The sequence below is a fragment of the Bombus pascuorum genome, chromosome 3 (assembly GCF_905332965.1).
Source record: "Bombus pascuorum chromosome 3, iyBomPasc1.1, whole genome shotgun sequence".
NCBI lineage: Eukaryota > Metazoa > Arthropoda > Insecta > Hymenoptera > Apidae > Bombus > Bombus pascuorum.
This window is the reverse complement of record NC_083490.1, coordinates 1,816,869-1,831,351: the sequence shown is the minus strand read 5'-3', so window position 1 is coordinate 1,831,351 and position 14,483 is coordinate 1,816,869. Positions and strand designations below refer to the sequence as shown.

Genomic DNA, 14,483 nt, shown 5'->3' with positions numbered 1-14,483 from the left:
CATTCCATTCGATGGAACGAGCTTTTTCCCATTGTAACGTTACGCGTTAACTTCAACGGCGATTCGAAGTATTGATGCGATTAGCCATTCGCGCAATAATTGATATTGAATTTTGCTCGGTATTGATAGTAAGTGATTTCGTCGATAATATAGAATTTTTGCTAGTACCGATTTAACAAAGAGGGTATCGACGAGGGCAAGTTTACAACCAATTACTCGTTCCGTTTTTTAATTTGTTACGTTGTTTCGTTAGCGACAGTTACATTAACCGCTTGCATGGATTATTAGCGACAGAAGGTTGCTTTACCTCTCAAATATCGCATTTTACCTGAAATATTTTCATATTTTCCATGAACGCACAAACATCAAAAACTTACACGTTAGTACAATATATATAATTTAGAGCATTTTAGTTGCTTTAGTAGACATCGTATTGATTTATCTCGTTTCCCGTTAACGGTAGAAAAATCAGCTCTGTCTATATAATAAATAATTTCCAGTTAATCTTAATCCGTTTTTAATTAGTTCATTAGCTTGTAATTATGGCGTGAATTATCAGCGATCGAGATTTACTTTATGCTTTCTCAAACAAACCCGAAAAAAAGAATTAACATATTTATCTACAACCATCGTGACTGCTGATTAATTGGAACTTTACAGTAATTGCGAATCTCTGTATAGCTCATTATATCCAGCACGTATTACCAGGACCAAAACGGAATACAAATAATGAGCAGCCGTAATACTCGCCCTCTATTGCTTCGATCACGATTAAGTGTAAATTAGTTAGAGACGCGATAATTCGAACGCATCTGTACCCATTCAGCAACATCGTAATACCGTTTATTAGCTATTTTGCCCGCTACAAAGAGGAACTCGCCATCTGTTACAAATACGATCGCGAATCTACACCACCATCAACCATAATTTGTTTTCGCAATTCGGATAATCCACTTATTTTTATACGCATAACGATCACGACGCGTTCTGTAACACGTTGGATTTCAAGCAATTACAGAACGTGGTTACAAACGAGAAGGAAGGGTTCTAAATCCCGCTTGGGATGGATTAACCCCTTGCCATACCATTTAACTCGCAAGAATCCGAGCTAAAATGTTGCGCCCGAATGGTCAGGAAAAGAACCGAAGCGACGGGGATAGAATGTAAGAACTTGAAACGTGAGACCGTGTGACCGAGTACGTAGATAACCGTACTCGTATTTAAAAAAAAGACGTCATTCGATACATCCATACTTGGCTCGAGATTAAGACTACGAGCCTGACTCGTGATATTCAGGTTTGGCTCAAAATTCTCATCGCGACTCAGACTCGTAAAAGTATGGCAAAAGGTTAACCCGATATGGTGCTTGTTTTACACGTAGATGTAGGTAAAAACGTTGAGACATTTACCGAAAAAGGTAAAAGGTCTTGGGATAGTTACTACATTTGCTTCGAGATTGTGAAATACTGGATATACATTTGGAAATACGGTTCGTTAGAAAAGAACAGCGAGCATTTCCGAACGATTGATGTCAACGCGATCGAGTCAAAAATAAAGGGTTTCCGATTTCACGGAATTCGTAATAAAATCGATCGATAATGGCGCGATGTAACGCGTAGGTGAATGAAAGGAGCTCGGGGTCCGACATTCTGCGCACTTTAAAGAACGAAACTTGCGTCGATAGAAACGAGCGAAGCAAAGAAATTTCAATAAATCAGGAGATTTCATTTCGTGCACCGACTCATTCGATACAAAGTAGTTCTTTAATGCGTGTTCGCCGAGTGAATTAATAAAAAAGTTCCCGGTAGAGATAAGACGGGGACAAGGTCAGATTGTTATCGCGAAAGCGTAAAAGCTCGCTACAAAAACGTAGAACTCGAAGAATTGATTGGTTTTATCCTTGAACCGTTTCACTCAATTAATATTAATCCTTTCCTTCCTTGTATCCTTTCTTCTAAAGAAGACGAACGTGAAAAGGAGATAAATAGGCAATTTCATTCAATTAGTCAGTGGAAACGTTGCTACGTCGAATTTCAAAGAAAAATTCAAACGGATATTTAAAAAGGAGAGAACCAATCGTATCGAAAGAACAGCAGTCTTGAAAATCGATAGCGCTTAGCAAAAATTCATTTTACGTCAACGAACCGAGCGAACCCACATCTTCCAATCCAGCGAATCCACTGATTTTCGTTCACGTGGATCGTATTATTTTCAATTAAAACATATAACGAAATGTATAATTAATTTCATACATTTGCACAAATTATAATATATATCGCGTGTTTTATATATTTATATACGTTTAACATGTCACTGTCACCGATATAGTATTGTAGGGAATGAAAATCGGGTCCACAGTGAATGTGATAAAAATCCAAAAGCCCTGTCTCGAGAGAAGTCACGTACGAATTCTGTTCTGTATATCGTTTGCAACTTCGAATGGTAATTCCCATAGTGGTTGTCCCATCTACGTATGCACTTTGTCTCTTCCTCTCCTTTGCATATTTTCGTGCGTGTCCCCACCGCTAAAACGAAAGTATTTATTGCTCCTTGAATTCATAGAAGTATCTACGCAAGGAATCGCATCGTGGAAATGTTCGAGTCTTTTTCACGGTGGAAAGACATCATCTTTTATCTTTTCGACAGATAGTCGGCTTGAAGGCTCCATTATCCTCTCTCTGTCATGTTCCTCTCGATGAAAAAAAGCTACAAGGTACGGTGATCCCATCGATTCAACATACAGCCATTTACGTACACAATTTTATGGATTTCGAGCGTTTGACCATAAACTTCTTGCGAAACTTTCAAGGAAATGTTTTGCGGTTCAACGCGTTCCCGTTAGGAGTTGACGAAGATCTCGGAAGACACTAGGAAATTGAAGTGGAAAACGAGCGATGTTCCGGACATCTTCAATTTTAAATTTTAAAGATATACACGCTGATAGATATAGACGCTGCATGTTTCAGTGAATTAAACCGTTTGGCAAAAGCGACATAGTCCTCCCATGCGCGTAGAAATAAACGCGACCAAGCGGCGAATATTCCTAATTACTAGCCACAAGTGTGAAAACTTTTCTACCGAATGTTAATTTTATTGTTATTGTCCGCTAATGTTTAATTAATTAATCTGAAAATATGAAGTTGATGCTACAGATATCGATGGTAATTTCCTTCGCTAAAACATATTTTTTACCAACGAATTCTCCTAGCTAATAAAGTTCACAGTTGGATTTTTCTTTAATTCTTATAATCTACGGAATATTTTATTCTTGTAATATATAAACATACAAATTCTGAACTTTTCGCTTTCAACGTGTACCACGACCACCGAAATAGAATATCGTAGGGAGTGGCACCTAGTAAAGGATTGTGGGTGTCGATCATACCCATAGTCGAAAGTTTCGAAACGGGTTAGGAAAAGAAAAAGGAAAGAAGCAAAGAGGTTCGTAGGTGGACTTTCCGTGCACGTTCAACGGTACTCCTACGTGGCATAAATTCCACGCGCACGTTCTACACGTCACGAAGGTCTTCGGGCGCTTTGTGCAACGAGAATTAGCTGTAGAATTTCGCATGCGGTCGAGTGGCTCCTGAAACAACGCAGTGGGTGCAACGAGACATTGGCTCTTGGCGGTGCATTGCGAAATTCACCTCTAAATGAGATAGGATGCGCGTAAATCGCACGGTACACGATACGGTAAATCGACTCATCCTCGATCTCGTGTCACGACTCGTCAAACAGTAAACAGACGTCGAACAGATAAGTAAATCCTCTTTAAAACGTCGATCTTTTCCTAATCGAAGATTCCAGGCTATCCTATTATTTCTATTGCTAGAATGGAATATTCTAGCAAAGGGGACATAAACAAAATGAAAAAGGGGATGACCTTTCGTAGAGAAATAATTAAGAAATGTCGAATACAACTTTTATGTGTTATTTATATATTATTATTTTCGAGAGACTCGAGTTTGAAATTAAAGATGCTAGCAGGTATTTCTATTCTTTTTATTTTCTGATAAAAAGCCAACAGAAACAAACTTAGATTACGTCATAAACATTTTAGGCTCGCGGCAACTTTTATAATAACCTCTTCTTATTACTTTTCTTATTATTCCAAGTTGTTCTTGGTCTGGGCTTCAGGGGTTATTTACTTCCTGTCTAGTGATTATGACTTATTCGAGAAATTGGAATATATTAAAGCTTCTTGCGAGACACGGTGACCTATGATGAATCGCGGCGACCGTGAAATTACACGGTTCGCCCCTGACATTCTGCAAAGTGCTCCCTTGTTACGACGAAGTTGGTCGGCCTTTTCCTTTTTACCGATTAGTCTCGTAAGTAAAGATTCAAGAACCACGTAATGTTTTACGGGCCTGCGTAAAATTCCTCGACGACCGAGCGTACAACGTTTCCCGCGCGACGTTTTCCGCTCCGATCATCTCATCCCTGGAATCACTCGTTCGTCATTCCCGCGTTTATCGCGCGTCGTTTCAAAGATACGAGCGTGCCAGCATTTGGTGTAATTTATAGCGGAAATAAACGCGCCGTTCCTATATAGTATTTCATTTCCATCGTAGTAAAAATGCAAGACGAGGTTTCAGAAAGTTGCGTCCTTCGGGAAAGTATGAACAGATCGTGGAACAAAAATCGGTAATTATTTACGAAGCGATTAATTCATCGATTTCGCTGCTTTTCAGAAATTATACGTTCTGAAGATTAACGAACCCTCTTGTGAACCACTTTATATAAATTTACGTATACGCAATTCTTTCTCACCTTTAGATATATGCAAAACTATTTCCTATGCTATAGCATCTAATCCAATTACAAAGTTGTGAATCTCACGATACGAATCATTGTCATAAAAGCTAGTTACTTTTCATTCGATAATAAATCAACTAATTTTACCATATTTTGAGATTTCCTTTTAATAGCGATTGGACTAGATCTCGTTTATGTTCCCATAAACAGAGAGAAAGAGTCACATAATTACTCGTGATACCTAATCCTTCTGTAGTCAACACTCAATTGAAATCCACTAAAATTAAAGCCTGAATTCGAACCGTAGACCTTCCAAGCGGATCGAATAATCCGCGAATCCTTTCCCCGTTCAACTCTTACGTCGTTTTACGTCAGAGCCGTGAAACTTTTTGTTAAAAGGAGTTACAACTTTGAAACTAAATTACGTGATTCTTGTTATGGAAGACACGGTATAAAGATTTTTCTGTCCCTTTCGCCAAGGCAAAAAGCCACGCATGAAACGTACGTACATACGTGTGTTAAGTAGATACGTCAGAGTTAGAACGAATATCTTGCTGCTGCGACTTACTACGAGTAAGCCCGCATTAAATCACTCCAAGCACTCCGTCACAAGGAAAAATGCGTAAATTCCTTCGCGACCTCCTTCTCTTTGTCGCCGTATATCCTTGGACGTGAATTTTTTCATATGAGTCTGCTACGAACGCTTCGCGCGGTCGTACAATTTTATCAAATGGAGAAAAAGTGGAAAGTAGGTTCCATTATGTGAGCAAGGACTCTTTTAAACGAAGGGATTGAAAATAAAGTTTTTATAGTAATTGACACTGGTAATCTCCGCGGAGGTTTTCGTCTACGACGCACCGTGCTCGAATGAACTAATTAGGCAGACAAAATTCATAACCAAGTTTCATAAAAAAAGAGCATTCAGTGTATAATTTACTCGCAGTATTTTCTCTAAAGTTTATCATTTTCACGAGAATTATTCACCACGTGAAACAGTGACTTTTAATGGATTCGAATTGGCACCAATACTACTATCACTTTTGCTGCAACATTCGATTTGAAGGTAATTTTACCCTATATCGTATAATGTAATATACGACATACATAACAAAATCATTAACAAAAATAACGATGTTAGTTAAAAATGTATTTATTACGTGCTTCGATATATCAACGATAATAGGAACAAATTAAATGTTTTGGAAACCTTTCGATACATTTTTATTTTTTATTTTAAAGTAGAAATAGACAATAAATATTGAACAAATAAAGCATCCAAGGTAGGAACACTGTACGGGCTGGATCAATGCGCGGAACATTTTTATTTGAAATTTTATTTAAAGAGACTACCCACACAATTTGTACCCTTAACTACGTGTTTCTCTTAAGGTTTTCCACGATATCTGTGTTTGAGAAGCTTTTATCGTTAAACTACCTTTGACACGATTTGTATACATGTTTATGAAGAAGATAAAGATATTGTAGAAGGAGCCTCGGGCGATATTAATACATAAATTATATGAAAAAACAATACCGTCTGCGAATGAAGCATTTCTGCCCAGAGCAACATTCGACATTTTATCCTAACTGGTTTATACTCAAGAAGCTACATACGAAAATTGAATCGTAAATTCCTGTCCAACAGACTGAATTATAACAGCAAAGAATATTTGACATACCAAAACTGAAAAAATTCTAACGATACGAAATATCGAATACATTTAGTCATTGGCCTCTAAAGGATTAAGAACGTAACGGATGGTAAAACATCTGTGTGGCTTAAAACTTCTTTGACTTGTCACGTTCACACGAAAGAAGGTGGAAGGAGGAAGGAATTGGTCGAGGGAAAATAGTCTTGTGCAAAGAAAATTACATTAGATCCCGGAGGTGAGTCGAGGTTAACGAATTGCCCTATAGTAACATAGCGCAGCTTTTCTACTTGAAGACTCGATGAAACTGACATTCACGATGGATGAGCGTAAACCAGCAACACGACATTACGTGTGAATGGTTAGCGGAAAATACATGATGAATTACTCGATGATATTACGATATATTTTCTTCGATTCTAATACAGCGACTCATTGGAGACTCTGATACAGTAATTGAACGTTAGCAAGTATGAATATATAATTTGTGTACTACTCTTTGAAATTTTATTGGCATAATGATACGATCATAAAGGATATAACTTAGAAAACGCGAAGCTGGCACCCCGCTGGAGGTAGCCACCCACATGCTATATTTATTTTATTTTTATTTTTTTTTATTTGCCAATGAGATATAACACTTTACCAAATGTCCTTCAGGACAAATTGTAAAAACCAAAATAAAATAAATAAAAAAAAAAATAATGATACGCGACTATCTTGATTATAGTGGTTTATTGAAGTTTATCGTAAGCATACGCTTAGTAAAAATATTAATACGAATAATTAAATCAAAGACGGAGACTCATACAGATCGAGCTTTAATAACACATCGTCGACCGGCCATTTTATGCGACAACTGCTAACGCGTGGTACCGGTTATTTTATGTAAAGCTAACAACTTTAGTTTGTGCACGAATACAAGAGTTTTACCGGCTTTCATGAGCCACCGTATATGCATGAAAGCTCGGATAATCCACTGAAATTTTATGTTTCAGAAAAATGGACAACCCGAGTGACAACGCATCGGACGCGATTAGTAGTCAAAGGTAAACCTCAACGACGAAATCTGAAACGAGAGAGAACACTGCGTTTAGTGAGAAAATCGAAAGTTGTCTCTGTCGGAGGAGTTGGGAGACCGTTTTGTTCACGACCAAGTTTTGGGAAAGTTTCTGTTGGGAGAGTGGCTGACGTTATGTAACGACAGATCATCTTACGACGATCTCCGGCACATAAACAAACGCGAGCGTTAAGCAAGCGGAAAAATCCTCGACGATGAGGTGGCTCGTTGCGTCGTAAAACTTTGGCAGACTCCGAACAACAGGCAACTCTGCTAGGTATCCCCTATAGAAAAACAAACTAAAATATCATCTCCGAGAATAATTCTTTCTCGTAACTATGTAATTGCATCGCGGGGAACGTGGAACGTAGCGAGGCCTGGTATCGCAAGAGGGATAATTTATAGCAAACAGAAAAGACGCGAGTACGCGTTGGCTTCTTGGTGAGGCTAAAATACGAGAGAAGGTCGTTGAGCGGTTAAGAAAGATTTATCGTAAGAAGAAAATTCGATCTTTCATGAGTATTTACGACATTTCAAGTTTCCTCGTTCACGCTCCTACTACGTACTTAAAATTGTAACGTAGCTCGCGAAGGAGGACGACGTTGGCTTACTAACTGGTATTCTTAACAAAGCCTTTTAAATTTTGTTGTAAACTCGAGCTGGAAAGTAATAGATTATGGTAGGTATGTTAATTAGTATCCCCATTATATAGAACTATAGGTTGAGAAAGGAGAGCAGAATTGCGTTATTATTTCCGTAAAAGAATCCTTTATAATGAATTCTGCTTGAAACTTAGGTTCGAAGATAGCAGATTATATGTAGCGTTTTAATTAACTTCCTTATTTATTTAGAGTTTTAAATATTGCTTTCAAAGGAAGAACGACGTCGTTGTAACATTATTTCCCTAACAAGGAGCTCAATAAAAAATGTCCATAAATTTGAACTGTAAAACTGAAAATAGTAGGTTATAGTATTTTGATAGATAACATCTTCTTGATCACGATAAAAATCTTACAATGCGAAACGATAGAGAGTAACAAGCGCGCTCCAATAACAAACAGCACCGGGACTCACTCTGTGATGAGCAAAGAACGGTTGGAATATTAGAAGAAGCGACCTGTCTACCTAGTCGTCGAACCTATCCGGGATTGTGTGAAAACTAAATAACAACGAACACGAGTTTTGAGCTGAATCAAAAAGAGTGAGGGTCGCTCATGACGAACCAGCCTTCGAACTTGCTCGTCAGTTTGATTAAACTGAAAACTTTTAAATACACCGAGTATCTCGAACCGAACACAGATGGTTGTATTATTAACTGTTTGACAAAAATACACTGACAATTTTTCAAAACTCCTCACGTTCCACGGTTCAACGTTACTTTCGATCTAAACTTTCTCCTCTGCAGCACAGAAGAGCAAGATTTCGAAGGCTTGCACGATCTTAATTCTTATAGTTGGCGTTGTAGAAAACTTTTCAGAGGCAAGAATCGAGAGGCGACAAAGTTGAAGAATATTCGAGAATATTCGATCGAAAGAACGATTTTTATGGAAAATCTCGTAACGTGTCAAGGACCAACGCAATCGTTCTCGTTCACACGGAATTCGCATACTCCGGTTGGTGTGGTAACTGGTAGCAATGCGGTTTTGGATTGAACCGTGGAATAAATATCCGGTGGCGCATCAATCAGCCATTTCGAGATTGTATGTATTACGAGGATCGATGGGATTATTAGCAACGTCATTCTAATCACCTTTGGTTGCCTTAATCACCTGTACGATCAAAAAATCTCTTTAATTCATTCAATCCCTTTAATCCTTCCCACTGTGGATCAAAATGACAAAGTGTTGTTATAACAGAGTCAATTTCAAAATATTACATTACATGGATTATATGTATAATTATTCGTCTGTTGGTTAATACGTGCAAATTTGAAAGTATATAAAGAAGTTATTGTTTTCTACATCGTTCATTTTTAATTCTTCGTCGTTACTCGTTACGTTTACAAGATAGACATCGTCATTGGAAAGCAAATCAAAGTAAAGTTTCTAGAAGAACGATATAAAAATCCGTTTACAGTAGTGTCAAATGTTTCTTCGCGTAACATCTACCATACATATTATACATTCGCGTTTCGCTGCATAATCGTTTCGCCGATCGTCCCATGCATAAGTGTCGCGACACAGTTCTGACGAGTATTTATCGAGCACCGAGAAAAACACGCAAATTACAAAGTGTATATTACACGAAGGTGCTTTGTAATATTTGGCGAAGATTGTAACGCGTGAAAATATTTTCTCAAGAAAAATCTAACTTAAGACGCTTGTAGCGCCTTGGAAAAATATTAGTACCTTCGATCGCAGAGTATAAACGTTGGTAGCATTAATCGATGAAAAGAAGGACACGCTGAAACGCTCGGTGTATCGATAACGCACGTGACATCGTACAAACGCGTCCATATCTACTCAGGCGCGAAATCCCAATGGAATTATTAATTTATATAACGGTCGATGCAGATGAGAATTGCGAGCAAACAATAATGAAAAATAAACGACAATCGGTCCTGCGATATTTACGATTATAAGCAGAGTATGGCTCTATTCACAGTCTCGGTTCATTCTCGGCTCGATCAAATTATTAATCCATTGTTTCGATCGCAGGTGTCAAATATTTCACGATTTGTGAATTTGAATTCAGTTGCGGACCGATCGATCTCGCACCAGTAAAATATTCTTTCCTCGATGATCTTTGTCTATTACTCATAGTGCGAATGCCTACGATCGATACCGTGGGATGATAATTTGGCCGAATCGAATCACCGATAGCCTGGGTCGATCCTAACGCTTCGAGGTAATGAACCGTACCTTTCTTTTCCTCCGTTTGTTTCCGCGTGGAAACCGAACGAGCCGCGAAATTCGATAACGAAACAGAGAGAACGTAATCAAGTTTAGACGTATTACGATAATTGAACGTGTCGATGGTCTAATTTACCGACCAAAGTACTCCTTTGACGACTGATTAATTACGTTCTTCTGTTCCACAGGGTATATAAGAAATCATCACCGAACAACAAGCTGACCCTCTACTTGGCGAGCAGAGATCTGATCGTGAGCGAGTTGAAGATCGATAAACTACAGGGCGTACTATTGGTCGATCCTGAATTTTTGCAAGAGAAAAGGGTGAGTTTCCAATATGAAGAAAAGGATCAAATATTCCGCTTTAACGTGATTGAAAATGCCACGCTGAGATAGGAGAATGAAACGTAGGAAATTATACTTACTATTGTAGAAAGTTTCCATTGGTTTAATTCAATGGATAGAATTCGTCTGCAAGCCTAATTTCTCAAAGATTCTATCTCTCTGACCTCAATTTCATCGACAACTTTCTCGTGACATCTTTCCGTCAAACCTAATTAAAGATACTTCCGGAGTTACTCCGTGGGCAATTTATAGACTAGAAGAAGCTCGAAGAAGATGAGAGCGAGCTCACGACCCCTGAGACGACATCCTCGATACTTCCCGTTAACCCGACAGATACCCGTATTACGTAAACATCTTTCATCCACTGGTAAAAAGTTGTCGCCTCGACTGAATTATATTTACCTATAAATTATCGCGATCCGATAACTTTCGTTAGAGCAAAATTTAAAAAATATCGTACAATCATCGAGTAGTTGATATTCATGAAAGATCGAGAAACCCAACCGCGAATAAATTCGATATTGACTTTTTATTTATCTGGGAAACGGTACAGTGGTTCTATAAAATTCGGTAGAGTTTCTATTGAAAAACTGTGCGGAGAATTTAAAAATCCTGGCACAACTATCAACCGCGAATAGACTAGCATTCGCACAGCTCTAAAGAACCGAATCGCGATTATTTGCTTCTCGATTTACCAATTTAACCGTCTGATGTTTCAGGTGTACGGGCAAATTACGTTGACTTTTCGCTACGGGAGGGAAGACGAAGAGGTAATGGGACTGAAATTCTGTAACGAGGCGGTTATGTGTCTCGCGCAACTTTACCCCCCATATTCCGGCGCTGATCAACAAGAAACGACCCCATTACAGGTCTGTATAAAGATAATTAAACGTTTATCTCTCTTTCCAAGGTTTACGAGTTCGCATTTTGCTTTTGTATCTAGAGACGGTCGACTTAAATTTAGAAAATCAGAGCGATTTAACGAGCGGAACCCTGCCGGATGAGATTGAACGCAAGGGTGTTCATAAACTCGTGAAATCTTGTCCGTCAACGTGACACGCGGCGAGCCAGCAGCTTACGATCAATGAAAATTTAATAAAGCCTTCGATGGTGCAAGTGTCCCGTGTTCCTATCCGCAGATGTTTCCATAACGTATCGCAAAATTCCAGAAAATTGGAAAATTAGTATTCCTGCGTCACTCGACAGCTTAATTTCCGCACTGATTCTGAACTCGATAATCGATGATCTTTACCGACAGGATAAAAAGAAAAAAAGGGATGTAACTTCTCAAATTTCTCGACGGATCTTCCTTTATTTTTCTATCCGTACAAAAACTCATCGTTCTCTACCCGTGTTTAATCTTCTATTTAAAATTGCTTCGCGATTTAAACATCGACGGATGATAAAAAAGGAAGAGGAAAGATAAAAATGCATAAAAGTTGGAATCGATGAATAATTATTGGTAAAACGAAGAGAAAACGTAAAATCGCGACGGTGCTGGATTTTCTCAGTCGGTTAAACCGTAAAAGGGTCGTATTATTCGAGGTAACGACGCGGCACCGTAAGTTCGTAATCAATTAATGAAATAAGCCAAGCGGCTTAGCTTAGCTGTTTTCGTGCCTAGATAATTAGAAACTTACATACGCAACACCGATTGCAAATTGCATTAGCAGACCGTATAACGCTTCCTCGAGCGTGTAATTCGTAACAAAAAGCTTCACCAGTTCCGGACCGTATACAAATTTCCGAAACTATGGATTTGGGAAATTTAAACAATTGAAACTAGATACTCGTTTGCTGATGCGCTGTTCAATGTTTCAAGAGTGGAAATGGTTTAACATCCGTATAAAGTGGATCGTATAAATTTATTATCCATCGTTGTACGAAGAAACTTGCTAGAACAAGGTGAAATTATTTCATAAACCATAACGAGATAAATTCGGTCACTCAATCTCGAGATATTTCCATCCGAATGTGACCAAAATTTCTCAAAAGTAAAAATGTCGATCGATACGTCGTGTCATTCATACAATCGCAGTCACCGTGATAGGAATAGATGTTTATGAAACGAGAAGCATGGAATATATCAGAGAGGATAGGAGAAGTGATCGAAGCAACAGGGCGAATTACAAATTATTGGCGTGTATACCACCTGTAAACGTAGTATAAACGTAGTAAAAGCAGATCTCTATAACGTAAATCGTTTGAAGAAAGTTTTCAAATAAAACGTTTCAAATTTAACAACGGAACGTTCGACCGCGATAAATTAATTCGAGTAAGTTGCGCTAGTGTTTCTCCTAACTCGCGATAATCGAGCGTCGTGATTGAAACGCTCTCGGTTGAAAAAACCAGACGTTAACGGAAAAGCTTCCTGCTGAGGTTGAATTTATCACAGCGAGCTCGGCTGCCTTGTCTTTGACATCCTCCACGTTCTCAACGTTCTCACGTTCGTTCTCCGGCGTACGAGGCCAGCGGCAAATCGGTCAACGCAAACCTCTCCGAGTTTTCTCTCCGAGTTCATCGCTCTTCAATATTTATTTGCCCCTGTTGGACACGCGAATACCTTGTTTAACGTGTATTCCAGCCAGTTGAATATATGCGATATGAAGAACGTTTGTGAGCGGCTTGTCGAAATATCACACACGCTACCTGAAAATTTGCTTGATATTTGCTTATGCAGCTAAACCATGTAAAGAGGTTAAGCGATGTTGCAAACGTAATCCCCATTTCCGAAATACGCACAGATGCGAATAACGCGGAGGAAATATTCTGAGTAGCGGTGAACTTGATATGAATCGAAATAGGTGGAGAATGATCGGATAGAGAAGCAATGGAATAAGAGAAGAGATAATAGATGGAGAGGAATAGGCAGATTGTCGAGTGCAGATCGTTTAAATTTCTAAAGCGTCTCTAAATATTTCTATAAAATTAGAATTTATCGATATTTGGAATCTCTCTTTCTATCTTTCTCCGTTCATCTACTATCCTCTATCGAACCTCTCATAAAATTAATATTAAATATCGATCGAAATCGTCTACTTTATCGTGCTTTACTCCGTGCATTTCCACGATGCAAGCGCTTACGATGTGAATTTTTTCTCGGTTGAATAGGAAGATTTCAAAGACGAGTTCTACTAGGGTAACCTTTTAGAACCAGTCACGAGAGCTTCTTCGGCGAAAGGCAAGCAGAGGAGGGTTGTTTCAGAACGGTTCGATGCACGTTGTTCGGTGACGTCGCGCGTATCAGTTACAAGGCTTACGACCTATATAACATGCATCCCGTACTCCATAAGCTTAACGGTTCATTTCCGAGAGGATCAACGATCTACCAGATCCCTTAACGCCTTGTTCGTTCAAACCATCCACCATTGGTTGACCGTTGTAACGAACCGAGCGAGTTATTAGTTCCGTATGGAAACAAAATTGATACGCGATCTTTTAATCCTCGATCAGCAGCCACGATTATCCGAGTTTCCGATGGGATAGCTGGCCGTTCAATTTTCAGCGTATTTCGTCGATTTTACCTCGCGTGATCGAAAATTTCCTGAGAAATTATCAACTTTCCCATCGAATATCTCCTTCGACCATGTTCTTCTTTCAGAATTTACGATTCCTTGCTTCACGAACGGTTTCTCGGCGGAAATCTCTTTGCGCAATTACCCGGTGCTTTTACAAGAGAACGTAAAGCTCTAATTAAGGATCGTTAAGGATTTACAAACTCAACAAGCTCCCAATTAATGAAACGACAAATATATTCGTCTTTGGTAAGATGATCTCAAAATCAGATAGGCAAATCTCAAATTTAGAGCGCTGTGTCTT

The 14,483-nt window shown here is 38.7% G+C and overlaps 3 protein-coding genes across 8 annotated transcripts in view; 2 read left to right on the top strand and 1 right to left on the bottom strand.

Annotated features, from left to right (window-relative positions):
- LOC132904961 (spectrin alpha chain) overlaps positions 1-14,483 on the top strand; it is a 225,218-nt gene that overhangs the window by 20,481 nt on the left and 190,254 nt on the right. The gene's annotated exons all lie outside the window — the stretch shown is intronic.
- The window catches only part of LOC132904977 (14 kDa phosphohistidine phosphatase-like), a 62,573-nt gene that overhangs the window by 30,929 nt on the left and 17,161 nt on the right, over positions 1-14,483 (bottom strand). The window lies entirely within an intron of this gene.
- The window catches only part of LOC132904969 (phosrestin-2-like), a 47,123-nt gene that overhangs the window by 16,089 nt on the left and 16,551 nt on the right, over positions 1-14,483 (top strand). For 4 of the 5 annotated variants that reach the window (XM_060955838.1, XM_060955840.1, XM_060955835.1 and 1 more), the window contains 3 exons: positions 7,406-7,456; positions 10,508-10,643; positions 11,384-11,533. In XM_060955838.1, coding sequence (XP_060811821.1) covers positions 7,406-7,456; positions 10,508-10,643; positions 11,384-11,533 — 337 coding nt within the window. The remainder of the gene's footprint in view (positions 1-7,405; positions 7,457-10,507; positions 10,644-11,383; positions 11,534-14,483) is intronic. The other variant, XM_060955839.1, reaches the window with a different exon arrangement.